This window comes from Scophthalmus maximus, chromosome 20 (assembly GCF_022379125.1).
Source record: "Scophthalmus maximus strain ysfricsl-2021 chromosome 20, ASM2237912v1, whole genome shotgun sequence".
Classification (NCBI taxonomy): Eukaryota; Metazoa; Chordata; class Actinopteri; order Pleuronectiformes; family Scophthalmidae; genus Scophthalmus; species Scophthalmus maximus.
This window is the reverse complement of record NC_061534.1, coordinates 9,064,388-9,090,749: the sequence shown is the minus strand read 5'-3', so window position 1 is coordinate 9,090,749 and position 26,362 is coordinate 9,064,388. Positions and strand designations below refer to the sequence as shown.

The 26,362-nt window shown below is 43.7% G+C and overlaps 1 protein-coding gene across 4 annotated transcripts in view; it reads left to right on the top strand.

Annotated features, from left to right (window-relative positions):
- unc5cb (unc-5 netrin receptor Cb) overlaps positions 1–26,362 on the top strand; it is a 106,732-nt gene that overhangs the window by 43,515 nt on the left and 36,855 nt on the right. For all 4 annotated transcript variants that reach the window (XM_035607763.2, XM_035607765.2, XM_035607764.2 and 1 more), the window contains exons 2-3: positions 16,078–16,308; positions 24,591–24,734. In XM_035607763.2, coding sequence (XP_035463656.1) covers positions 16,078–16,308; positions 24,591–24,734 — 375 coding nt within the window. The remainder of the gene's footprint in view (positions 1–16,077; positions 16,309–24,590; positions 24,735–26,362) is intronic.

Genomic DNA, 26,362 nt, shown 5'->3' with positions numbered 1-26,362 from the left:
TATCTGACGTGATTGTCACGTCTAATTTAACCTTTGAGTCTCTCTTGATTCATGTAATCTAGAAATCAAAAAAAAACAAACAGTATGTAATATGGTAGTCATATGTGAAAAATTACAAGCCTTTTGAAATATATCTTTTCATGTTTATTCCTTTCGACCTCACCATTCCCCCCTCTCTCTGTGACTTTTTTCTTCTTGTTCTAGTGAGGCTTCTGTGTCGGTCGTGCTTTAAACACCTGCTTCGAAAACAGAGATCAGTCATGGGGAAAAGCCCAACCGAAGCCTTCAAGGGCTGTGGATCAGAGGCAAAGTCAAATATTTGGATATGGAGCGGTGGGGAGGTGCACTGAAGAAAAAAATCTAACCCCCCCCCCCACCCTCCTATCCAGATGAGGATTCCTGCAGCTGTCAAAATGCATCTTTGGGTTTTGGCGAATGAGTCCAGGCAGTCGACAGGATGAGATGCACATGCACCAAAGACGCCAATTACAATATCCCTCTGTTAGTCCAAGCAGCACACCATTGATACCGCGAGGAGAAATAGCACTGAATTTTAGACATCAGTTGTGATATTCCTTCGGTAAAACCAGAGAACGTTTAGTCCGTATCAGCAAACATCTCTCTCATTTCTGTTGGTTCTGTAGAAGAAGTAGAAAACCAACCGGATTGAAATGCCTCTTTCAAAACAAAACAAAAATTGAAGACCATCTACTGTATGATGCCTAAAAAGGAATCGCTTGCTCTCTATTCTTACAATTTCCATGCTTGCATCAATTTTCACAATAATGACAGTAATACTAGTATAATTTAAGCACAGATCCACTTGCGAAGGTCGCTTATTGTTCTGTGTTGTAATGTAGATTTGCTGGAGCACCATTTTTCTTGCGATTTCACCTTTTTTACTTTTTCTCTGAATTAGAGTTAAATGATACGACTAAGCACTGGATTATTCCAGTGAAAGTGAAGAGGTGTGTTTTCATATATCCACCTGAGGGCTTTTGTGTAGAGGAACAACATGAGTATCTTCAGTGTGAGGCAGCACTTTTATTGACTGGTGAGAGTGAGAGAACTTGTTAGGTTGCTGTATTGGCAGCAACAGTGTAGCAACGGTGTCTGATAAATTGGGGTGAGGAGGGAGCCAAAGAAGCCAAGAAGTTGCAGAGTGATCTCTCTCATCAGGTTCACTGACATCTTGAGCAGAGGTTCGAAAAGTCTTTTAAACTGATTTGTCTGTGAACTGATATTGCATCAGGGGGAACTTGGGGACTAATCTCCAGAACCATTTTCAAATGTACTAATGGGTTGCATCAGGAATTCACCAAATCACTTTATCTTAAAAAAATCTCTATCTTTTTAGACATCCCTGAACTTGACAAGGCAGAGGCTTTGCCAAAAGAGCACTTTGGGTATCTCCCCGGAATAGCTGCGAGGATATGCTGGGAAAAGGACATCAGGGTCGGCAGTTTGAGAAATGGTCATTGGATACATTGTAGCTCTAATCATCATATATGTTAAATGCTGACAAATAGAATTTATGAGAGAACTATCTGGATTGCCACCGTTTGGAGGAACTTTATTTCAGCGGCTTGTATCTGCAATGTGGTTCAGTGAGAAACCAGGATAATTGGCTGAGTTTCTTTATGTCTGTTGCCTAGTGTCATCTCTCAGCTCTAGTATTTTAGATATCTGCCATTGGGGAGTGTCAAAAAGATATGAGCTGTGTAGATGAGAGGAGGCAGCCCTCCACTTTTTAGACTGTGGAGCTATCGCTATCCGTAGCTATTTATCTGCATTTCCCTGTGGGTGACAGGGAATGTGGCTGAGCTTGGCTCTGGCTGAGCTCCGTCCTTGGAAGTGGGTGAGCAGCGGACGGGCTGGGAGTCAGACAGATGCCCTCAGCTTACCACAGATCATTAATGCATGAGGGAGATGGAGATGCAGTATCCTGTTCCACTGGAGAAAAGGTCACAGCCAGTGGAGACTGCAGAGGAGAGGCAACATGAGTTGAGAGTGGTGGGAGATACAAGGGATACGTAGGATAGATAACTGGACTAGGGGAGGATTGTGAAGTGTGTTGGAAATATGTCTATGTATGAATGCATGAGTGCATGTGCATTCATGTTTTTGCCTTTGACGTGATTATAGGCGCTAGGAGGAGACTAATTTGATCTTCCCTTTGAATCAATAACTACATTTGCATGGACTGCAGGAACCAACCGCATGATATACTTTATTCTAAACAAGACAGTTTTAGGAGAAAAAAAGCTGTTTACAATGGTTGTTAATATTCACAATATTCCAACATAATATCCCTTCATAATTTATAATATTCCATAGCATGCCATGTTCATATTCCCCTTGTATATGCTGTGGAACAGAGCCAATCAAATCAACCTCATACCTTTACATTTCTGTTGTGTGTTTGGTTTATCATTGTAGGTGTTGTCATGGTAATTTTGCATAACGCTTTGAACAAATCTTTTTATAGCTACACAGTACATGAGACCCTAGAAGATTATGCCCCATGGAAAAACACCATGAACATATGAGATGTTTGAACTTTGTACTTATGAGGCTTCTTAAATGAAAAAACAACTAAAGAGACACACAGAGTAACATTTCTTCCTAGAGTTTACATGTGTTAAATGCCATTAAAGCTTTGGTTAAAAAATAATTACTTTAGCATTTTAGATCATTTTAGATCATTGAACTTCCTAAAGTTGGGATAAATGTAAGATACACAGTAAAAGATGGATGGTCAAAATTGATGCAGTAGGGGCTATGATGACTTTGCAGTGGTTCCTACACGCCCCTTAATGCAACCCAACAGTGTCTTTTATTTGACCCTCCCTGTCTGAGAATTTGTAGTCTCTAAATACAGGCTGAGATACCTGGGGGAGGTCGCTACAGTGATCTTTTTCAAATTTGACATAAGACATTATGTAACTGTTTGATATTAAATTGACCTTGACTTGCAAAACTGGTGGAGTACCCCTTTAATGTTCCTGTCCTTCGTACCTTCCCTCTTCCTCTCCTCCTCCATCTTGTGGTGCCCAGGAGATTGACAGTGATGAACAATTATGCGATTGCAAACAGTTCCACACAATACACACAATATCCATTATTAAATTTTTCCAATTTCCCCCCTCCTCATTTAATTTTGTGGAGCTGAGCATTTTAAGCCGAAGGTACGAATTTTTCTTGTAAGAGTGTGCACATTCCGTATGAGATGCTGGGATCCGTTCCATTCAAGCGTGGCTGTGTAAATGGCTGTTGTGGCTGGAGGTTGGCATGTTGTGGCTGGTTGTGCCTGTCTCTCCTCCGCCAACCCCTGTGTGTCCATGGGGGGGCCATGGCTCGCTCTCTGCTGTTGGATGATAGAGCCAACCGGTGTGAGAGTGCAGAGGGACGGGAAGGTGGGGGCGCATGCTTGCTCCTCATTGCCCCTCCATCATATGTGGTTGACCTATTTCAGCAGTGAGCAGCAGAGGAGGGGAGAGAACTGGGAGGGGTACAAGGCAAAATCACAGGCTGACAGAAGTCCCCTGGTGAGTGGTGCTGGGCGTGTGATTCCCTAATGCAGTCACACGTAGACACACACACACACACACGCACGCGCACACACACACACACACTCTATCTGCCCTCCATCCCACCAAGTATCCTTTCCTCTTAACACATCCATTAAAAGGTGTGAGGTGGTTTTTGTATTTTCTGTTAAAGCTGATGCAGGCATGGAAGAATGTTTTGTGAAATAAATGACCATGTGTTTCCCATTACAGCCGTGTGTATTCAGATGGATGACAGTGTAAGGTGTTTCAGCTGGAACGTCTTGGGGTACTACAAGCCATCAGAATGGCTTCTGAATGACCTTCATCCAAACAATATTTTCAACATTTTCATACTCATCAAACACCTAGCCTGTGGAGTTAGCCTTTGTGCCCTGATTGGCAGCATCTTAATAATTCTTAATAATTTCTCTCCAATCACTCATTACGGTTTTTGTGTTTTCACGGGCCTGGTCATATGGAGTATTAAACTGTCTTGCATGGTCTGATCACACGTGGATAACTTTAAATACAATTCAAAATGCACCCCAAATGCACTGAGAGAACATGTCAGACTGCGACCACTCAGTCCTCATTATGGTAAATAGAAAAGCCCTAGTCTTAATGACCCATCATGCAGAGCTTCTAGATCCAGTGCTTGTTATACACCCCATTCACGCACTGACGCCACAGCCCTTAGGGGTTCAGCTTCTTGCCCAAGGCCACTTCCACTGGAGGGGTCGGGGGAACATGCAAACACCACACAGAGAGGCTCCGGCCGAACTGGAGTTCAAACCTGACGACCCGGTCTACTTCCTGAGCCACAGCCTTCCCAGTTATGACATGGTTAGGGATGCACTGAACCACATATGAAGAATGGCCACATCCTTTTTCCGTATTTGTGTGGCAAGACAAACCTCCCAAACGCACAAACAAAAGTCTGTACTGGAGGCAAGTTTCCATCTTTTCTTTTGTTTCGCCCCCTCTCCATTGCACTGATCCGTAAGAGTACGCTATTGTTTCCAACTGTACTTTGGGTGTTTGAACGCTTTTGTGGCTTCTTTAAACCAGAGTATAAGATAAAACGAGCCGCAGAATGTGTTCATAAGTGGGCCATTCAAGATATATTTGAGATGCACTCTGGTTCCAGCTATGAACAACCATCAATCTCGGCCGCGGATAGAAACAGTCCGGATATATCTGATGCTCTGATAGGAAGGTATGAACAGGGTCACGGTGACAATATCTGTGCTTATGTGTAGACCTGCCTTCATGCGTCCACTTTCATCGCCGTTTATTACACCATAAAGAAGCAGCGCAATTACTGCACACAACACCAGCACTGTTGTGGAAGCTCCCCTCCCTTCAATACAACCACTGTATTGGACAAAGGCAGAAAAAGAGCAGTGGCTATTTGGCTTAGCAAAGATTGCAGTTGATCATCTGAGCTGGTAATGACATACCGCCGGACCTGCTGTATAAGAGCCAATGTGAATATGATACCTTATCCAATGTGTAATAGCAGCTATTCTCCGTAGGCTGATATTACAAAAAAGGAACTGTGGGAAAGAGGCTGAGACAACGGCTTTCTTGTTATTCCAACATGCCTGATACATTGATTTGCTCAAGGTGTCTCAAATATGATAAAGTATGAGGTGCTGGACTTAGAAAATAGTTTGACCGGTATTAATTTTATGAAATGAGAAGGGGAAGTGGATGCAAACTCTCTTAAATGAATCCTGAGTTAGCAGGTAGAGTCTTGATGCACCCAAAATGCTTGCAACTGTACACGTACCTACTGTAGCCTATATGTTTGGCAACCGTAAGCCATGAGCCCAGCATGGCGAACGTGTGAGCTGCATATCAAGTGTTCTCAGAAATGCAGATTTAGTGTGAAAAGCTATATTAATTATTGTTTTAACTCACAGGAAATTAAGTACGCAGCTCAGCCCGACGCATGTGTGTGCAAGTATGATAACTCCTGCTCTCCACTGAGATGAATGCCAGCAGCATGCATGCCTAATATATAGTGTTTGCCAAAAAAAATCCATAGAAACCCATAGAAATAACTTGAGGAAAATGAAGGTGGCCGTTGACGTCTATCGGCTTTCATAATAACATGTTGATAGCAGTCGCAAACAATCAGATTTGTGGGTGGACAAAAAAAAGTGCAGCAGCAGTAAATCAACAGTAAGAGACCATGTGATTTGATGGTGTCAGCGTTGGCTAAGGAGTCTGTTGAGGAACTGTCTGATATTGTTGTGACAGCGAGCCTCGTTACATTAACACCAGCTAGCCTCATCTGTGTTTTTGCCACGGCGAATTGCTACAGTATTCTCAGCGGAAATCTTTTTTTTTTTTCTCTGTCTTTCAGAGCCCCGTCCAATGCTCTCTATAAGTGAGTGAAGAATTAGCATGTTGTACAACAGAGAGCTTGTGTAACAGTATTAAGATTTTAACAGCATTACAGCCATTTCCAACGCTTGAGCTGCTGGGCTCAAAGCAGCATAATAAATTGCTGGAAAAGTGGATAGAATTTGTGTTTTGTGTGCGTGTGTTAATGTGTGTGTGGTTGTTTAAGTGTGTGTCTGTGTGTGTGTGTGTGTGTGTGTGTGTGTGTGTCATAACCCTTAGGGCCACATATAGAGTTGTGTCTATTAGCTGGCTATTGCGGCTGTGGTCTTGTTTTTATTATCAGCATCATAACGGTGCGATGTGTGTGCGTTTGTGCGTGTGTGTGTGTGCCCTTTATAATATCACCTCCTGCTCTCCCTCTACTGATCCCGGGGCTAAGATTTATGATTCTGCATTACATCTGCCTTGTCACATTAATTCACCCATCACACACAGACACATGTACACACACGCAAACACATTCCTCACCCCCACTCTCTCTCTCTCTCTCTCACACACATACACACACACACACACACACACACACACACACACACACACACACACACACAGAGTAACACCATCACAGCCTGTATTAGGACATAAACCCATGTTTGGTGTGATATGGCAAGCAGTAAATCCTGATAGTCCCATTTTACAATCTTATCTGAGAGGTCATTGGTACTGTAGGTGACTGTAGGTGCCTTTTTTCAGCCCGTTAGTAGAGTTGGGATCACAAGAGAGAAAACTTTGTTTTGTTTTTTAAAAGGGAACTTTCTAAATCGCTATGGCTTCTCCCGGTTTCTCACCTTGCAATGGGATTGAGATGGCAAGAATGGGATTTAGGAGATTTTGGAAAAATACTCAGTGGGATGGAGGGTAGATCGTGTGTGTGTGTGTGTGTGTGTGTGTGTGTGTGTGTGTGTGTGTGTGTGTGTGTGTGTGTGTGTGTGTGTGTGTGTGTGTGTGTGTGTGTGTGTGTGTGTGTGTGTGTGTGTGTGTGTGTGTGTGTGTGTGTGTGTGTGTCAGGGGAATAAGCTGACAGACACGGTGAATAGACTGTGCTCTGGGGACGGTGTCTCTCACATTCTGACACACTTCCAGTTTGTAGTGTCCTTCAGATAAAGTGCTGCCAGGGATTTTGTATGAGGAGAGTTGAGTGCTTCAGGATATATGTGCGAGGCGTGCACGTGTGAAGTGTGTGCCCATGAGTGGGTGGTGGCACAGCCTCGCCTGCATAATGTCATCCTTGTATGGAGAATCCACCACGAGTGACTGGATGGCTGCTTTTTCTTGCAGTCGTTATCGTCATTATCCACCAAAGTGCTCATGTTTATGTGTCATATTTAATTTGTGTAGAGACATTTGTGATTTTTAAACGTATTAGTTTCTGCCACCTCTGGATTCACGGCTATCTTCATCAAAAATACTCAAAACAGCTTTTTCGCTTAAAACAAGAATGACACAATGAGAGTAAGAGTGAACCAGAACATTAAAGTTGTGGGTCGTAGAGTTGAACAATGAAATAAAACTTTCTATAAAGTTCGGTGAAGCCGAGGGGAGCCGCAGATTCAGGTGATAAAACGCACTACATCATTACAAGCGACGACAGTGCCGCATTTCATATCCTAAAACTTTTGAGATGAATTTTAACTTGGCATGGTAGGTTTTGGATCTTTTGGTATGTTTTGCTAGTAATTATTTCCTATAATATTGTTGTGCAGTGTAAAGAATAACACAACCCCATGTATTGTTCTTTACACCTCTGCAGGGCTTGCGTAAGTCGGGCTGAAAAGCAGACCGGCGGCTTTGCACTCGGCGACTCTCATGTCTGTTGAGAGCACAGAAAATGAATTAGTTATCCTTAATTTTCTTTGATACTGAGCCCTCCTCCAGTTTTCAAAGTGCCTCCGATGCTGGCGTGTGGCATGAGAACTGGTGAGAGACTAATCCCGCCGTCTCTTTGAATCTATTTCTTTGTCTCTTTCGGTGTCAGCTCAATGCAGACACTGTAATATAATGATATTTTTTCAATACAGCTCTCATGGTAGACACAGGTGTGCTGGTAAAACATTTTGAGCCTTTGTTTAACCCTGTAGTGCTTCTTCCTTGAATAACTCGTCAAATATGAATGCAATTGTTTGTAACTATAATGCAGACACCTTTTCGTCACAATTGACAGTTTATTCTGCCCGTATAAGCGTGATGTAGCTTGCTGTGATTGTGGGTTTTTGGTGAGATGATTTTTGTGTTCCTATTCTCATCATTGTATTTGTCCATTATGTTTTGCACTTAACCTAACCCTTTCATGGTGGCAAATTGGCGCTGCCCGCGGATCTGAGCCAATTAGCAAAAGTAGAGGCATTGCATCAAGCTACTGGGCACAGTGAGGGGTCAGAGTGGGAGACACGTCTCCGCTGACAACAACTGCTCCACTCCACGGCCCGACGGGCGGCGTGGCATAGGGTGATGGCCCTGTCTGGCTTTGGGCACCCAGGGGTGTGACGTGTGACAAGTGAACAGGCATGGCAGTTTTGTGCTAAAAGCACCAGTCGTAATGGCAGCAAGTGAAGTCAAGCAAAGGGGCTTCTGTGTGGCTGCCTTAAAACTGTATTTAAGTGTTTGTGCATCAATGAATGTGTATGTCCGGCAGGCAGTGGGTGGGCGGGGAGGCATTGCAGCGTGACACGTATTCATATTGACACCTGTCATTGAGGCCATGAAGCATAAAGACAGCAAACACTAAACCTGCATGGAGTTAATCAGGATTTGAACTGTCTACAGTATGTTTGGAAGGGGTCGTCCGTCCGTCCCCCCCCCCATGCTTTTTACACCATTGTCTTTCCCGCAGACTCTACTCAGAGAGTGATGTCTGCGGCGCCCTGCACCGTAAATTAGTCCCGGGCGGTGACATGGTGCTTGCTGGGTAATTTGGACAATGGGGCGTTTGACAGCTCACCCATCACAGCTACAGCACCCCAGGGAGCCACTACTCCTCCTGAGCTTTTCTCTCTCTCTCTCTCTCTCTCTCTCTCTCTCTCCGTGCGGTCTCCTTTCCTCTCTTGGTACTGATGGAGTGACTCTCTAAGTAGCAGCATCATTCTCCAATCAACCACCAAAATGGCTTTTTATCCAGGAGGGGAGCAATTGTGGGGGAAGGGGAGAGGATGGGAATATACTGTACAGAGGGAATGTTGGAAAACCATAAGTGCTGGAGACTAAGCAAAAAGAAAGGGATCCAGAAAAGCTGTAGAAAAAGAGGGATTGTGATGTCTCCTTAAAAAAGTGAGAAGTGAATAGATGAGAGATTTCACTTGGTTGAAAACCTTTCAAGTATATACAAAGACTGTATAAAGAAACAAAATCTGAAGAATGTAAAACAGCTAAATGCCAATGATACTTGTTTGTGCATCAAAGCAATGTGACCTTTGCTCTGAGATGAAAGGTTTACATTTGTCTTTGGACAGATGTACAATCTATATTGACCTTTCCCTGCCAGTTTCTCTTTCCGTGGCATAATTGGGCTTTTGTTGCAACTCCCATAATCGTGATTTGAATTTAGAAAACTTTGGTTTCAAATCTTGAAAAACAGTTACGTGGCGAGAAAAAAACAGGACGAATATCCACTTAAACTTCCACTTTGTCAAACTGAGCGTTTGACGGGGTGAACATTGGTGAAAACATTTAAACGATGAGCCTTTATGACCATGATGCTTTGACCTTGCCTTTCCTGGCACTGTGATGTGGCTGGACAGACAGTGGCCAAGGCCTAGCATGAGCACCAGCTGCCTCCTGCCAGAGTGCAGCCAGAGAGGGCTGAGTGAAGGTCAGGCATAAGGAACATGTAAACACCCCCACTGAGAAAGACTGTATGTGCAGAGACAGGGAGCGAGAAACAGGTCGCGGCTCTCAAATTCATTGCACGACTTAATGACCGCCTTAACTAAGTATGTGGTTGATTCTGTATTGGATTCTCCTCTTTTCTGTCCACTTAATAAGCTCAGGGGAAGATACCGTAGGTGTGAGGGAAACACGGGGTACTTTTCATCACGTGAACGTCCATTTCTCAGAAGATAGATTTTACCTGCTTATCTGTAGACCCACTCCTCAGTTCTACAACTGCTTTCTGCTTTTAGCCGCCTGCTTGCAATTTACTGCAGTGGGCTGAATCAATTTGTGGAGATCGTTTTTTGCAATCACAACAGGAAAAGATAAAGATTAAATCCATGAATTGGACTTTTGTATAACACCCCAATTTAATTATTCATAATTTGTCTATTTGATGGCTGTAGTGTTCATCAGCTCTCTCTCCTGGTCATTGGGATTCTGGCCTGCAATGGGCCGACGGTGAGCTGTGAACTGACTGGGAGCCACCTGACTTTTATCTTCAGGGAATGTCTGCTTGTTTTCCTTGATTTCCCCTCCCCTGCTAAGTTGATGTGATTTGATGTGTGATGGCACGGTTCCCTAGACATGAAATATGAGTGTTCTTGGCACACCCCAGCAGAGAAGCTCAGCTAGAACGGGGCAAAGGAGGGGTCACTGCCCCTGAACAGTAATCAATAAATACCTGCTGCGGTGTTAGATAGGACCCTGCAGACAAAGTGTGTAGACACATTAGTGTATATAAAGCACTCTGCTGGAAAGAAATATCAGATTGGAAGGGAGCTTGTGCTCATTCTGTCTGCTTCCCATGGAGCTTCTAAGGGATTTTGCTTTTAAAACAACAGCCATACATATTGATTTAAGCAACGGGGATATATGGGTCTTTACTTAATCCAATACTAACAAGTATTGACTCGAGCAAGTCGTTACCATTGATTTATGTTCACTCAATATAATGGGTAGGTGTGCTCAAAGCTCATTTATAGGTAGGTCTGATTGACAGTCTCTTTATCCTGCTTCAATTGACATGACAGCTGAGTGGTTTTTTTTATTCTGCTTGACCACTCAGCTGCGCACCACCTTGTGTCCTTCCCCAGAGCAGCACGGCGAAACATTTCCTAGTAAAACTCCCAGTCTTCTTGCTGTTTAGCCAACCGCTTACCAGTCTTTGTCTCTGTATTGGAGCGGCAATGTGAACGAGGAAGACGAGAGGGATGAGTGGAAAGAAAAATAATAGAGAGGAGGGTGAAGAGGCCAAATGGGACTAAACCAGGATGGAAGAGGGAGGAGATTTACGCCAGTGTTCATCCTTATTCATGCTCGACAATCCCCTGATGGAAAGGAAACATTGGGTCCCTGTGATACAGTGCTTTCCCTGGGACAATAAATTTGCTTTAGTACAGATAGAATAGACAGAGCTTATCTTGCACAGTGGTGTCAGTGGCCAGCATTCAAAGGCTGTTATCGTAGACACTTGCAATATATGGTATAAGAAATAGAGTCAGACAAGTATCCAGCAGAGGAGTCTAATAAAGAATGACAGGTGAAACATCCACTCTGGAACGGTATAAAAAGTATATACAGCTTATATACAGTAGAGTGTCAAAACTGTATATATTGTGAGAATGCATTTCAATATCGCATCGATCCATATGTATATGGATCTATGCACCTGTGTATGTATGATTCTCTGTGAACTTGTGAAATGAAACATACACATACTGCACATGCCTTTATAGTAGCAGTCATCAACAACCCAAGATCTGTCAAGGAAATGAAACAAGAAAAAAGATTTAGAAATTATTCTTTTATTATTCTCCCTAGCCTAGGTTCTCTGTAGATGCCTCTTTTGCACCAATATCAGTAAAAAACACCTTACAGTATCTTTACAGTGTCTTTTATAGTGTTTGCATATCAGACATCGCAGAGACAGCTTCTTAGGCAACACAAAATGATTTATATTTGGATTGATCCCATAGATTGGATAGATTAGAATTATTTTCCTTCTCCGTGATCTTCAATGTAACACCGGAGATGGATTCACGTTATTGATGGCTAAGTGTGTAATAATCTTGACTCATGCGCTTTTGACTCTCAATGCTCTGCACGCTCCGTGTAGGAAGATTCACGGATATCTTTCTACGTCTGTAGGCACTGTATGGCACATTTCCAGAGGGCCTTTCATGGAAAATCCACTTTGGCTACAGGTGTCACATATCGTCAGAGCGTTTATGTTCGGAAGGAATACGTGAAAAGGTGATGGAGGAGCTGCAATGGCCCAGGACATATCACAGCCTGGACACTGACTCTGTGTTTAATGTACTGTGCATGTCAGCACAACAGACCTCATTAATGTGACTAATGAAATGATGGTTCAGTAATGGTGGGATACTGATTGTAGAGTTGAGGAGTGGTTTAGAATGTATTACCGAAGCTCCCTTCAAGGTACTCTAACTGCATTCGCCAGATGATTTCATTTTTTAGCACTAGCTGGCTTTTTTTTTTTTACAGCCAGCTAGCGCTTATTTCTAATGGAAAGTACTGATGCAAGCTCATCATAATGGCCCTGTTGTGTCTAAGATTCAGTGAGGTGACGGTCACCCAGACGACGTTAAAGGAAAATACTGTCAGTACAAATTTAAGATAAGATTACATTTTATTATCCGAATGCTCTTCTGAAATTTGTCTTGCATCCCAAGAAGTAGTTTCACATAAATGACAACAAAAACAGAAAACCTGTAGCCAAACAACAAAGCAAATGCATATATACACACTTATTTGACAGGAGAAAATAAAGGTCACAGGAAACTCATGGCTAATTGAACAGGTCATTTTGGCCTTTGCGAGCTGTTTATTGCGTATGAATAGACCCTCACATAGTCTATGTGGATTTCTGTGTGTTTCTGTCGTGTGTCTGGTGTGGGAGTTGTGCAGTTTATATATTTACATAACACCAGCTCAAGATGCGCCTCTTCGTGCACGTCTTTTAGGTGTCCTGTATGTCTTATCTCACCGACTGTGCTTTACTGTGTAGCTGTGCCAGTTTTATGATCCTGGTTTCACTTTGATTTACTCATGTCCAAAACGTAATCATTCCTTAATATTGCTCTATACTCCCACAGCTGTGGGGTTGACACAGGCCAAAAAGGGGCTAATTGCCAAGACCCTCTCATACCTCTTTGCACTCCCACTTGCTGTCCTTGGATTTAGTCCATTATTTCTGATCCTTCTTTAAATTGCCGTTTTTTTAAGGATCATTTTGTCCTCCACCTGACGAATTCATTGGCAAATTCCATTCATTCGTTTTATTATGAGGGCAGAATTCAGCTCATTTATCTTTAAAACCTTTTGTAGTTTGGATGTGGAGCTGATATAAAATTCAACTAATATTCAATTTGAGGTCTTAACATATTCAATAATAAGAGTTACAATATGAATTAGGAAAACTCACCCCAATTACAGAGCAAAATACAATTTGAATAAAAGTGCTGCAAGGACATGTTTCATTAAATTTTAAACACTTAATATGGAGGCAATTGAGAAAATTTCCTGATTAAAATTAAGCCACAGAAATGCAAATGCTTGTACAAAATCCATATTGCTTATCAAACAGCGGAGGCGGGAAAGTCTTTCATAATGCATATTTGATCTCTGTATGTATGGTAATATGTTCTGCACTTGTTTAGTATTAGGTCTGTGACGCTGTGGCTGTGTATCCACACGATTGCATCATGCTGAACATGGTAATCCCTACAAACCTCTAAACTGTTTTATTATTTTTCTCATTGCATCTGAACGGAGGTGGTGGGAGCCAGGAAAAAAGAAATGTTTCTCTTTGAGCTTCGGCTGCTCTCAGTATCCTGTTCACCAGGGAGGGAGGAGCTGGGGGGGCTGGGAGGGTGGCAGCATGATTGGTAAGAGTCAGGGTCTTTCATTTTGTCATGTGGCTTGTTTTTTTTCATTTCTGGGCTGATTTTTCACTGGAGGGCTACCTCCATTCACTTGAATGTATTAATCCTTGCACTGAGGAAGTTGATGAATTCGAATATCTGTGAGCGAGTTTGTGTGTGCCTCTGCGCACATTAATGCTTGCGCGGGCGTATGTGTGTGTGAGCATATGAGCCGCACGTCTCTCTGTGAGCAAGGGAGCCACGCTTTCATGGCAGTTTCAGATCTCTCCGCCTCACAGTTCGAAAGAGCGAGGGAGCCAGGAGGGAGAGAGAGATGGAAAGATAATGGGAATGGAGGGTGAAAGAAGGCTAACACAATCTTTAATGAGTTTCCTTGGCTCTCTTTGCCTGTTTCTGGGTCAGGGTCCCCTGGCTGAGGATGTGGGTGGAGGACTATGGCGCAGGAAAGAAAAGAGTGAGCCAAGGTCTGCTTGAATAGACTACTACAATATAGAGTCATCACCTACCTAAAGACATAAAGGATGAAAAGCTTGACAGTGTTTCAAAGTTTTTAGCGTTGTTTAGACAGCGGGAGATGAAAGTTGATCAGCTAATGATGTTGTTCCAACTCTTTATTGCACCCACACAAACACCAACTGTGTAAAGGCGCTTGCTCTTAAAAGTCAGAGGTCACTTGAGGCTTAACCGCCTCTCCTCAATTAACAGCAGATTAGGAGCCAAGGAAAGAGAGACGCAAGATTTAACTTTTCTTTCCTGAGACACACACACACGACCCTTTGATAACAGAACATAGAAACAAACCCCTCTTCCCCTGTAGTGAGGGTGTCTTTGGTCACTCTCTGATTGGCTCCCGCTGCCCTTTCATTTCCTAGCAATCAGCTTCAATCTGTGGCAGGTATGGAGGGAGAGATAACATTAGAGGGACATCATGGGGAGATATCTGCTGAGCCGGGACATTATTTAGTGCTCCCAAAGCATCCAGGAGGCAACCTCTGTCAGACAAGAAGGCTCCAGCATGTCCACACAGGACAGGGAGGGCGGGCAGATAGAAGGACATGGAAGAATTACTGATGGGCCGATAAACTCATTCGTTATCTGAACAGTCTACCTACCTGTTTCTGTTCTCCTGTGCTGTGTTTCTGTCTGTCTGTCCCAACTCCACTTCGACGTCTCAATCTCCGTCTGTCTAGCTGAGTTACTTTCACCGTCTCTCTCTGTTCCTCCTCCCTCTCTCCTCTCTCACCTTCTGTTTCCCACCGTGTCTCTGTCTCTATTACCCTGCCTCCTTTCTTTCACACTTGTGAATAATTGATGTCTACCGGTTCGATGGTAAGAATAGAACAGTTCTGGAGGTGACAAATGGGGTGGCGAATAGGCCTCATCCTCCTCTCTTCAAAGAGTTAGAAAGTTAGTCGTGCTTGCTTGTGGGCGTGTATGCCCATGTATTTGTGTGCTTGTGATGTTCTGTGCCACTGTGAGCATGTGTACGTGTTTGTGTGTGTGTGTGTGTGTGTGTGTGTGCGCCCATACACATGCAGTTTTTGTGTATGTGATTTAAGACAGGGAGATGAAAGGGAGCTGTAATTACAGGGAAGCGTATCTGTCTACTGCAGAAGTATCCGAGGAATGGCACAAACTGGGCCAAAAGCCTGAGGTCATTAGATCTGGTGTGTGTGTGTGTGTGTGTGTGTGTGTGTGTGCGCTTGTGTGTGTGTGTGTGCGTGTGCGTGTGTGTGTGTGTGTGTGTGTGTGTGTGTGTGCGCGTGTGCGTGCGTGCGCGCGTGCGTGCGTGCATATGTCTCTAAGCTGCTGAGTGTGTGTGTGTTTGTGTATGAGAAAGAGAGAGAGACAAAAGTAAAGAGGGAGAGGGAGAGAGAGGGAGGGAGCCAGAGAGAAAATGGGAGACAGAGAGAGATCAGCTTATAACTTCAGTTCCTCAGAGTCAACCTCTGAACCCTGCTTCTCATTATTGGCTCTGCCTCTCTCCCGTTTCTCAGCAGTAGCTGGTTGTGGTTAGACCGAGCAAGGCCCGGTTTCTCTAAATCCATGCAGCCTTATTGCCTGAGAGGAATCCAGAATTTCCTGCTCTCCAAAATACCCTTGTGTAAACATTCCACAATATCAAATGATAGGGATTTCACTGTGTACTGTGCGAACGGATAATCCCATGCAAAGACTGTGGTTATAATACACTGTCCCGCTGTCTCTTGTCTGCTTTGCTTTCCCTCCCAACCCCATCTCTTCTCTCCCTTTCTCATTCTCTCTGGCTCTTCTCATTCCTTTCATCTTCTCCTCTGTCCATCCCTTGCTCAATCTCGTCGCCATCCCTCCCTTCACAGTTGACGATGACTTCATCGGCCTCAGCGAGCTGCCGGAAACCTTCCCCTCGGACCCCCCAGAGCCGCTGCCCGTGTTTTTGATGGAACCGGAGGAGGCCTACATTGTCAAGAACAAGCCGGTCAACTTATACTGCAAGGCCACACCCGCCACCCAGATCTACTTCAAGTGCAACAGCGAGTGGGTTCACCAGAAGGAGCACACCGTGGAGGAGCGGGTCGATGAGAACTCTGGTCAGTGAATATACATATTCAAGCATGCATCCAAACAAACCCTGTATTATAGGAAATGATGCATACATACAACCAGTTTGCGTTTGGATAAGCATCGTGTATGTCGAACAAATTGCATTATTGTCAATTTATCTTGGAAAATGTTCACTGCCAAACCAAAAACGTTTCCATGTATCGTATAGTGGATATATATTGTTTGACCCACAATATCCCTCCTGTTTTATGGTTATGTTAAGGAAACTCAAAGCAGTTTGTTAAGGTGAGTGAAAGATCACGGTCTTGTTTAGATTTCTTAAAGTCAATGTGAATTGGAAGCATGACACAGAATACGTGCACTTTTTCATGTTTAACCAAATACTGATACTGGTAATCCAGCTGCAAGGACCTAAGAACGTGAAATGAGTTTATGGTGCTTTGTACGCTCAAACATTCACCCCCAACATCCACCTCACCTCCATCATCTCTGTGCAGCAGAGGGACATCACACTTCGTCTGCAACTATTTCCAGTCATCATAATTCAGGTAGCAAATTAGCAGCATATTATTATTAACTTGTAAGAGGTAATTCTGTATTTGCAGAATTGACTTGATGAAGGGGGTCACACTGAGGACATATTTCTTTTATTTTCAAACACCAGGGCCACCACTGCTGTGGTATTTGTGCCTTGGAGTGTGTAGGTACGCGTTTATGTACATGTTTGTGAGCATCTAGAGGGAGGGAGTGAAGGTAGTGAAGCTCCAGCAGGGTTGTTTTCGACAGAATTCAGCCCCTGAAGGCACCAGAGCCATTACACACAACAGCCCAGCAACTGATTGGCTGCGTTCAGCTGCTGTATTGGAAATTGAGTTCTTTCTGTCGCCCACAGGTAACAATCACATCACATTTACCCTTTTCATCCCACTGTTTTGCTACACAAGTCTGTGTGGTCACACAGAGGCGCACTGACAGCTGCTCCTTCACTTCAATGCCGTGAACACACTTGAAGGACCGGCGAGGGTTCTCTGGTTGATTAGAAAAAAGCATTAATGACTGCAGCCCACCCATACTGTATGGAGTGCATTCAGACACCGTCACTATTTTCACATTGCAGCCTAAGTTGAAGCACCTTTGGTCGTGATTACAGCCTATAAGTCTTCTTAGGTTTGACCCAACAAGGTCTGCACACATGGATTTGGGGATTTTCTGCAATCGTTCTCTGCAGATCCTCTCTCACTTAGGTTGGATGGGGACATTGCCAGCGTTGTTCCAAAGCCACTCCTGAGTTGCCTTGACTGTGTGCTTTGGGTCATTGTCTTGTTGGACAGTGAACCTGCAGCTAAGTTTGTGGTCCTGAGCGCTTTGGACCATGTTCTCATTAAGGATATTGCTCCATTTTGCTATTCCTCTTGCTTGCCCTGCTGCTGCTGCAAAAAAAAAACAGCCCGCAGCATAATGATACTACTGCGCTTCACCGTTGGTAAAGTGTTAGGGAGGTGATGAGCGGCTCCTGGTTTTTTCTTGAGACGGGGAACTAAATATTGTGGTCAACCAGTTTAATCTTGGTTTCATCAGACCAGAGAATCGTGTTTCTCATTTTCTGAGATTCCTTTAGGTGCTTTACTTGCAAACCCCCAGTGGGGGGATGCAGAACTCGAAAAAGTTATTCCTTCAGTTGTTTCTATTTTGTCATATTTTAGGGCGGATATAGTCATTGCTTGGCAGACTAATGTGCACTGGGGCTTTCTACGGTAGATGTGACACTGGCATTGTTCAAAAGACTTGATGCTGCAGCTTGGATGTGATGCATATGGATGAGTGTAACTCATGCATTCGATGTTGTTGTGAGTTTTATCCTTAGTATTTACGTATGTCGACTTTTATGCCCTTTTGATGCACAATTATGCAGTGTTTTTTCCCCCCACTGTAATTATCTACTCTGACCACATACCAATCCCCTCATTATATTGCCTAAAATCACCTACATTAAAGAATGTTAAAATCAAATGTTCCCATCTGAGCCCTTATGTCCTCACCACTTTGCAACACAGAGGAACGCCCTTGGTGTAGATTGATGAGGAGAAAAGCACAAGATGTGAAAACCTGATGGGGCCTGAATACAATGTACAAAAGTGTGGTGCTGCAGTCGGTACAAATATAAATGTAGTATTAAAAAAACAACAACAAAAATCTGAATTTCAACCTGAAATCCTCTCGTTTTGACAAATCGATTGAAGTAGCAGTGGCTCTTAGCCTCTGTGTCAGAAGGTTTTGTGGAAAAAAGCATCAACATGGAAAACAGCCCACACATCATACGCAAACCCACTCCACACAGCCAGATCCACAGGCTGTTTACCGCACGGATATTCCTTCATTTGTGCGCTTGCACCCCACATGCACCATACCACTGGAGCCCAGTGGGTGTGTGTACCCTCACCCAGCCCACTCCATTGCTCTCTGATTTCCCCAGATTGACAGAAAAGGAACACCGATAGAAACTGGCCCGCCTGGTCAATACCACTGATAGTGCAGCCCAAAGAAATTAGATCTCTCCCTCTCCCTTCTTACCCTTTGTTTCTGCCTTTTTCTCTCGATCCTCTCTCTGTCTCGCTTTCCTGTTGGCGTGGACTTATGATCACTGTGAAAGTAAGACGAAACGAGAGAGAACAAGATTAATATTGAGAGGATGCGGATGGAAACTGCAGATGTTGGTGCTCATTTAGGCTGCATCCATTCCATCCTTACCCAGCTCTTTGACTCGTATGACTACTCAGGTGCTGCTCACTTCTTATGCTGTACAATCGCAGGGCGGATTAAAAGAGATTTTTTGTCAGGTCACTGATTATCCCTTGGAGTAAATCAATTGGCAAAAAATGGAAAGATTATGGCACAACTGCATTGCTGCCTAGAGCAAGATGGCCTCAAAAGGTACCCTGAGATGGCATGTAAGCAAAACACGAGCAAAACAAGCCAGCAACACACCTAAATTAACACCCACATGACATATTATTCGCAGTTTGCCAGGAGGCACATCGGAGATTCTAGTCAGGTCTAAGAAGGTTGCATGGTTACCTGCTAATAGCAAAATATGTTCGCCATCAAAAGCAAAATGGAAATTGATTCACCGATAGCTATTCCCCACACAATTTCTTCAGAGCTTGAATGACTCACTTGCGCCTGCTTTCCACGCACCCCATGCTGGTAGCCAGTATGTTCTGTCCAAAGGCTTTTTAATTCAATACATGTGATACGCAGTGGGCCACGTGCAGCGCCTGTCACACAAAAGCACTTGACACAAAAGCCCACAAAAGTGCATACAGTAATATAAAAGTGTTTACCATCTCAAGTGGTGTAATTCAACATCACCGTTTTCTAAGGAACAGGTGATTACATTAAAAAATAATAATGGATCCATTTGCTTGCATGTGATTATCCTTTGAGCAGCAGCCAGTTTGCTTGCACAATAAACATCAGATAGAAAATGTGCTTTTCCCCCTAAAAAATAATTGAAACACCAAAGAAAAGGAAAAAGGGTTTGTGTATCGTTTGATCTTTTGATCATTTGATTTTCTTTTAAAAATCTTTTCTTAATAACCCCCAAAAATTAGTGGTTATTTGATTTGACGTTCAGATGAAGCTTATTAAAAATGCCTCTCCTCGGTCTAATAACTTCATAAACATTAGACTTCAGATAACTTCTTATCATTGATGTATTTTCGAGCTTGTGCCTTAGAAAATCATTACATTGCCTGGTAGTTTCCGCTTCAGCTGTTCTTATGATGGGCATACAGTTTTCTGCGGGCAGGCAGAAATCACCATCACTGGACATTGGTCATTAATTGAATTTTTAATATCCAAAATGGTAAATGACAATTAAAAACTTTGGGGAAAAAGTTATAAGTTGATTTATTATTGCTGTGCCTGTGTCAAAGAGTTGTCTTTATGTTGTCCAAGTGCAGCTGGGCAGAGGAAGGGAAGGCAAGTTCACCACTCTGATCTGAGATCTGTTTTGCATGAAATAATGGGTACACACATTAAAAAAGAAGCCATAAATTCAGATCATGTGTAGAAAAATGTAACTTACCAGCGAGCAAGAATGAATAAAGCAGTGAGAACGAGGGGACAAAAAGAGATCCCGTTGCTTTCAAATGGCCTCCTGCTTCGGATCCTGGCTGACGCCTGAACACTGAGGCCTTTACCGGCCAGCGTTGAGGGCAGGTTGAAGTCTCTTGTGAGCCAAAGAAGCATTGATCTATGCAAATGAGCAGAAAATTAATTATGAGTAGGCAGAGCTTGTGTTATATACCCCGGAGACAGCTTGTCACTCCATGAGTTAGAAGATCAAACGGGAGTTCTCTTCATCTGGCCAAGATAATCAGAGCGCTTACTCCGTCCCCCCGTCCTCCTCCAGCTCTCCTGCGATGACCACCTCCTCCACGGCGTCACTGGTCCGATCAATAATGTTAGCCGGCGATAACACGACGAAGCTGGGCTAGCTCACTTTAATGACCACATGAATAATGAATCATCTCCAACGAGGCGCCCTACTTCAGCCAAGTATTAATGGGACATATTGTAGAGTCATTTCTACGGCTAATGGCCACATCGGCGTGGTGTGAAGAGGCCCCCTCGTCGCCGGCCCTGGTCAACACTCGCTTTGCTGCACTTGATTGGAAAGTGAGTGGATTTCCTTCAGCGCTTTGTTTTGCTGTTATCATTGTTATGCTGCTCGGGGAACCGAAGTGCCGCTGGCTGAGCAAACATATGAAGTCACCGGATGAGGTCAGCATGGCTCAGTTCAGGCTCAAGGCTCTTACACCAGAGTGAGTCTCATGTGTTTGAAGTACAACACGTCAGAAAGAATTTAATCCAGCTTGAGTAATGGCTATGAAATCATGAATGGCTCTCGCAGTAGACACATAGACCTCATCGCCTATCTTACATGAAAGACGCCCTTTTGTAATAACAGATAATTCTCCACCGTAGAAGCGTAGTCAGAAACAATCGGGAGCACAGACAGAGAAAAAAAAGAATAGATTCTGGCGTGTGTTTTACACCCTCCGAGAATTTCATATCTACTTATTGTTTCCACTATTGATTTTCTCTCTGCTACTTTGCGTTAGATGTTCTCCCAGTATCACATCCATCCTCGACATTCTCAAAACCAACAATAGACGGCCTCTCAGACAGACAGACGGACGCAGACACATACAGTACAGACAACCACAGACTCACACATGCATGCATAGACAAATGCTCACACAGCAGACGTGGCTGCTCCTCTGCCTGTCGGCACACTGTGTAAATTTTACATGAGAGCTAAGCTGGTGTGTGGGATGTCACTCCTGCCTGGTGTGTTTGCCCAGAACAGGGAGGCTGTGTGAATGCGCTGAACCTGAAGTAAAATGGCATGTTCGTTTTTTAGCCATCCATCCTTTGTTTGCATTTTTCATTCAGGCACAAAAGTGTAAACCCACTCAGACTTTCTTCCATAGGTCCTGAGCATTTGTATGAATTGTGGAAATTCAGAAGAAGCATAGAGGGTTGATGATTATTAACATGCACGCATGCAGGGTGTAACAAATACATATTGACTAATGAGATACTGTCCATCTCATGTTGACAGAAATAGTTTCAGAAGGGTTTCTGTTGTCACAATCATTTGCTTGATTTGTATGACAGTCTTCTCTTTACCACAGTAATATACATGACATACACAGTAGAAGGCTGGATTCATTGAAAACTAAAATTATACTTTTACTGAAAACATTTTAGAAATGAATTCATTCGTAACGTGACAGCAGCAGTTGTTTAGTAGTCTTACACCATTTGAAACTGGTCCTTCTTTTCCCTCTCTAGCTGAGTAGGAAGTGAATCACTGTGACACAAATTAGATTTCAGGCAAAAATAAGGTTTTTGACCGAGGGAGCATTCGGGGGGATGATGAGTCAATGACCTGTGACACAAGGCAGCGCTGCAGATGATGATGTCACATCAACAATACATGGTCACAAGCTCAGTTAACAAGAACTATGTAAAATAACAGTGTCTTGATATGTACTTGGGTGAAGTATACAATAATAGCAGTAACTGTTAGTCACAGCTGCAGCAAACCTACACGTGGAAATTCGATAAATGTCAATTCAGTATTGTTGGTTCCTGCTACAAGCCACCCCCCTTAAATCAAACTTATTTCATCTTATTTGCTGCAATTATACCCCTATGGCGTCGCAAATATGTACTGAAAATTATGCCACCTTTTATTAGCAACTGAAAAAGTGTGTAACCACATCCACGTACAGTATTTCACCATGTAAGCCAACAAACTAGTGATTAACCTTTTGTTGTCAAATCTTCCCCCTTCACCCGTTTCTTTTACAATACTGAAAACTCTAGGGACGTGGAGATGCTTTGGAAAGACAAGACTAATGTTAATTTTACGGCCATCAACTATCAAGAGTAGCTAACATTAGCTCACTAGGTAATACGGTATTTGGATAAGCCTCATTAAGAACTTAAATTTGTTGGCCTTTTGACAATGCAGCCACATCATTAATTCCACCACTGTCCCCTGTTTTAATTAGCATGCACTCTGTGCACCACTTTCAATTTGTGTCTCAGCAAGAGACACCAGCCTCACCATTATTTCCGGAATAAATAGGAGAGGATGCTGTGGATGCGGGAAAATCCATGTATATGTACATTTTTAGACATTAGAATGTGTAAAAACATAGAGTATATATCTGTAACAATAACAGGATGTACACACCCCTCAACATTCGCTGAAACCTTGTTGACACATTCAGAGAGTAGCAGTGTAATGGGGAAAAAAATGTCAAATATGGCCAGATTTTGTCAATATTACAGACTCGAGCCATGCACATAACCACTGAGTGCAAGAATTGTGTTCACGACTCATTAAACTTCAGCCTACAAGAAACATGACTTGCGAATAAAGAGTGTTTAAAAAAAAACAAACAAACCAAAAAGAAGTTGTCAGATTAATAATTGGTTTGTGACACTGATGACGTGGTCTGAATTTTGTACACAAGCAACATTGGTCTTAATGGTTAGGGCAAGTGGTGGTGATGTAACGGGACAGCGAATGTTTCCACGGCACACAAAAGCCCCTTTCAGTAGCAAATAGGGATCATTTGAATATTCCGCTCTCACGATATTGCTGACCATTTACATGAGCGTAACAGTTCCGGAAAAATGACATCAACTCGACTTTTTTTTTTCCAGTGGGGTGCACAGCCCCCATATCTAAACCTAATAGAGCGGCACTTTGGGGACGAGGTGGCGTGCGATATTCACAGCATGTTCTCCTGAAAATCTGGTGACCTGTTGCAGCTCTATTGAGTCAACGTGTCCAATAAAATGTTTCCAGCATGAATCCGTTTGGAGTGAAACTCCGCTTGTGCTGGTGGCGAGCAGCGCCCACCTGGAACTATAGGGACCATCCAAGAACATGAGGCATACTTCATTTCCGCTGGTGGCGCATTTTGGATTCAAATGTTTCTCTTAATATAGTACATTTCTATTTTCATAATGGACTTCATGATACCACCATTGTTTTTGGCAAATACCCCGTTCAGGCCAAAACGACGGTGTATTGAGAACTGAAATAAGAGATATTGATACTACATGGGGAAAGCATTTGTATCTTCAGTGAATGCTCCTGCGCTGCATTATACATGTTCATTCACTCAATTCGTATGCTCTCACACATATACAGACATGCATGGACATATACACACTGTAGCAGCAGCAGAATAATCTGCTCTAGAGGCGAGGCTTTGGGTAGAGGCATTTGTTTTGGGGATGATTTGTTTGTTCGAGTCCTGGCACCCAGATGAGCAGTAATCAGAGGAGTTAGCAAACAGGAATCGTGTCAGCCGTGATGCAGAGAATCCTCCCCCACGGGGCCCAGACCCAAACAGCTCAGCCCTGGCTGCAGAAAATCGGGGGCCAGGCCGACACAAACACAGTTTTTTTGCACACACCAGTGTCGAAGCATGTGATGTGACTGATGCAAATCATACCGATTCGAATGATAGAATCTGCATTACACATTTATATGTGTGGATTGCAAATGTATTTGATAGGAATGATACATTTTCATCTATTGATATGTATTAACGTGAAGTTTGTCATTTTTCCCTCACTTTCTCCCCTTCTCGCCTCATTTCTCCTCATTCAACCTCTCTCCATCCTCCCTTCTCCATCTCTTGTTGCCATCCGTGTCCTCCCTCCTTGCATGCTTTTTCCATTGCCCCCCGCCCTCTCTTGTCCTCCCTGACAGGCCTGGTGGTGAGGGAGGCCAGCATAGAGATCACTCGGCAGCAGGTGGAGGAGCTGTTTGGGCCGGAGGACTTCTGGTGTCAGTGTGTGGCCTGGAGCTCCGCGGGGACCACCAAGAGTCGCAAAGCCCACGTCCGCATCGCTTGTGAGTAGTCGCCCCTCCCCACAAACCCATTATTCAGTCTTTATCTTCCCTCTCATCTTTGTATTCGTCCAAACAAAATTGCTCGGCCGCCAAGAAAAGTTGTCTCACGGAGTGACTCGTGTATGAGGACAGATTTACAGATTCTGGAGATAGAGGCAATGAAAACGGGTTTTACTCACATGGGACAGAAATGTCCCTTTGAACTTGAGTTGGAGAAAAGCCTTTTAAAATCTGAATCGGCCTCCTTGTGTACAGTATAAACCTTGGGAAACAGTGTGGAGGAAGGGGAGAGCTGTGGCAGTGTATACACAGCAGAGAGGATATGGCATATGTTTAAGCCAGCGTTCCCTCTTTTTCTTGTAGGTGGTCCACATTTGTTCTCTACCCGTGTGTTTGTCCTCCTACTGAAAAACACAGCACAATTGCCTCCAAGTAATGAGAAACGTTTCCGCCGCCTCCGAAGCTGGGGCTCATTTTTAACTGTTCCCCAAAGGATGTGCCAATCAAAATCTGCAGTAAGAGCATAGCTTGACATCAAGGCAGCGCCTGTGCAACACAACACATATTGCGTAACGCAACTGCTCTCACATTGTTAGCCAACTTCCACCTGAAGGGAATTCTTTTATAGCATCATCTAGATCATCACACTTTCAAATCCTATCATCGTGTCATTTTAAATCATTGTGACTGACACGTCCTGCCCTGCTTAGCCGTCTTGTTTTGACTTGTGGCAAACAGGGGAGGAGAAAAAAAAAAGAAGTAACACCCACTTACAGAGTGTATTGTAGCCTTCATCGAATGGTTGGTGCATTACTCGAGCTGTCATCATAATTTAACCTCCACTGTACTAGTACAGCAGCGTAGCACAGTACGGAGTCAATTTCCATGGTTTTCACCTAATCTTCCACATTTAGAAGCCCTCAGCGATCATAATCCCGTCCCTCTGAGTTTTTATCTCACACAGTTTTCTTGTTTTGTCCCTGTATTGATGTCTTGATTCCTCATGTTTGCTGATCGGTTTCTCTCCACATTTGCATCTTTTTTCATAAAACACCGGTAGCTCCCCTCACGACTGCCTCTGCTATACTCGCCCGGTGAATCAGAACCATGCCCCTCAGTCTCCCGCCGAGCCCGCTCCCGCTGCTCCACCTCCTATAATCATCCATGATGAGCAGCCTGCCAGCACTAACCTATTCCTCAAATCACAATGGACCCTTCTTACCCTCCCATTAGCTTCTGCTGAATGGATTAGCTCCTCCGCTGTGTTCTCTCCCCGGGCAGGCATCTTGTCAGAGCCAGACTCAATCCTGTTAGGCTAATGGAAACTGGGCTTGTTTTCCTCTCCTCTCCCATAATCTAAACATATAGTTTCAGTTTAATCAGGCGGTGAGTCAGCGCCAGCGCTGGCGAGTTAAGAGGCTGTTGTGTTAAAGAGTTGGCTTTCAGACTTGCAGAGAGTCTCGACTGGCTGGAGGTCCTGCGGGCTCTCTCTCTGTGTGCTTGTTGGAGGAAGAGAGAATGTGTGGTAAATTCCCGGTGATTGTCTTTTTCCTCCATGTGACCGCCACCAAACTGCTTTGATTGGCCTCCACGCTTCGGAGGGATGCAGGGCGCCGTTTGCCAAAGAG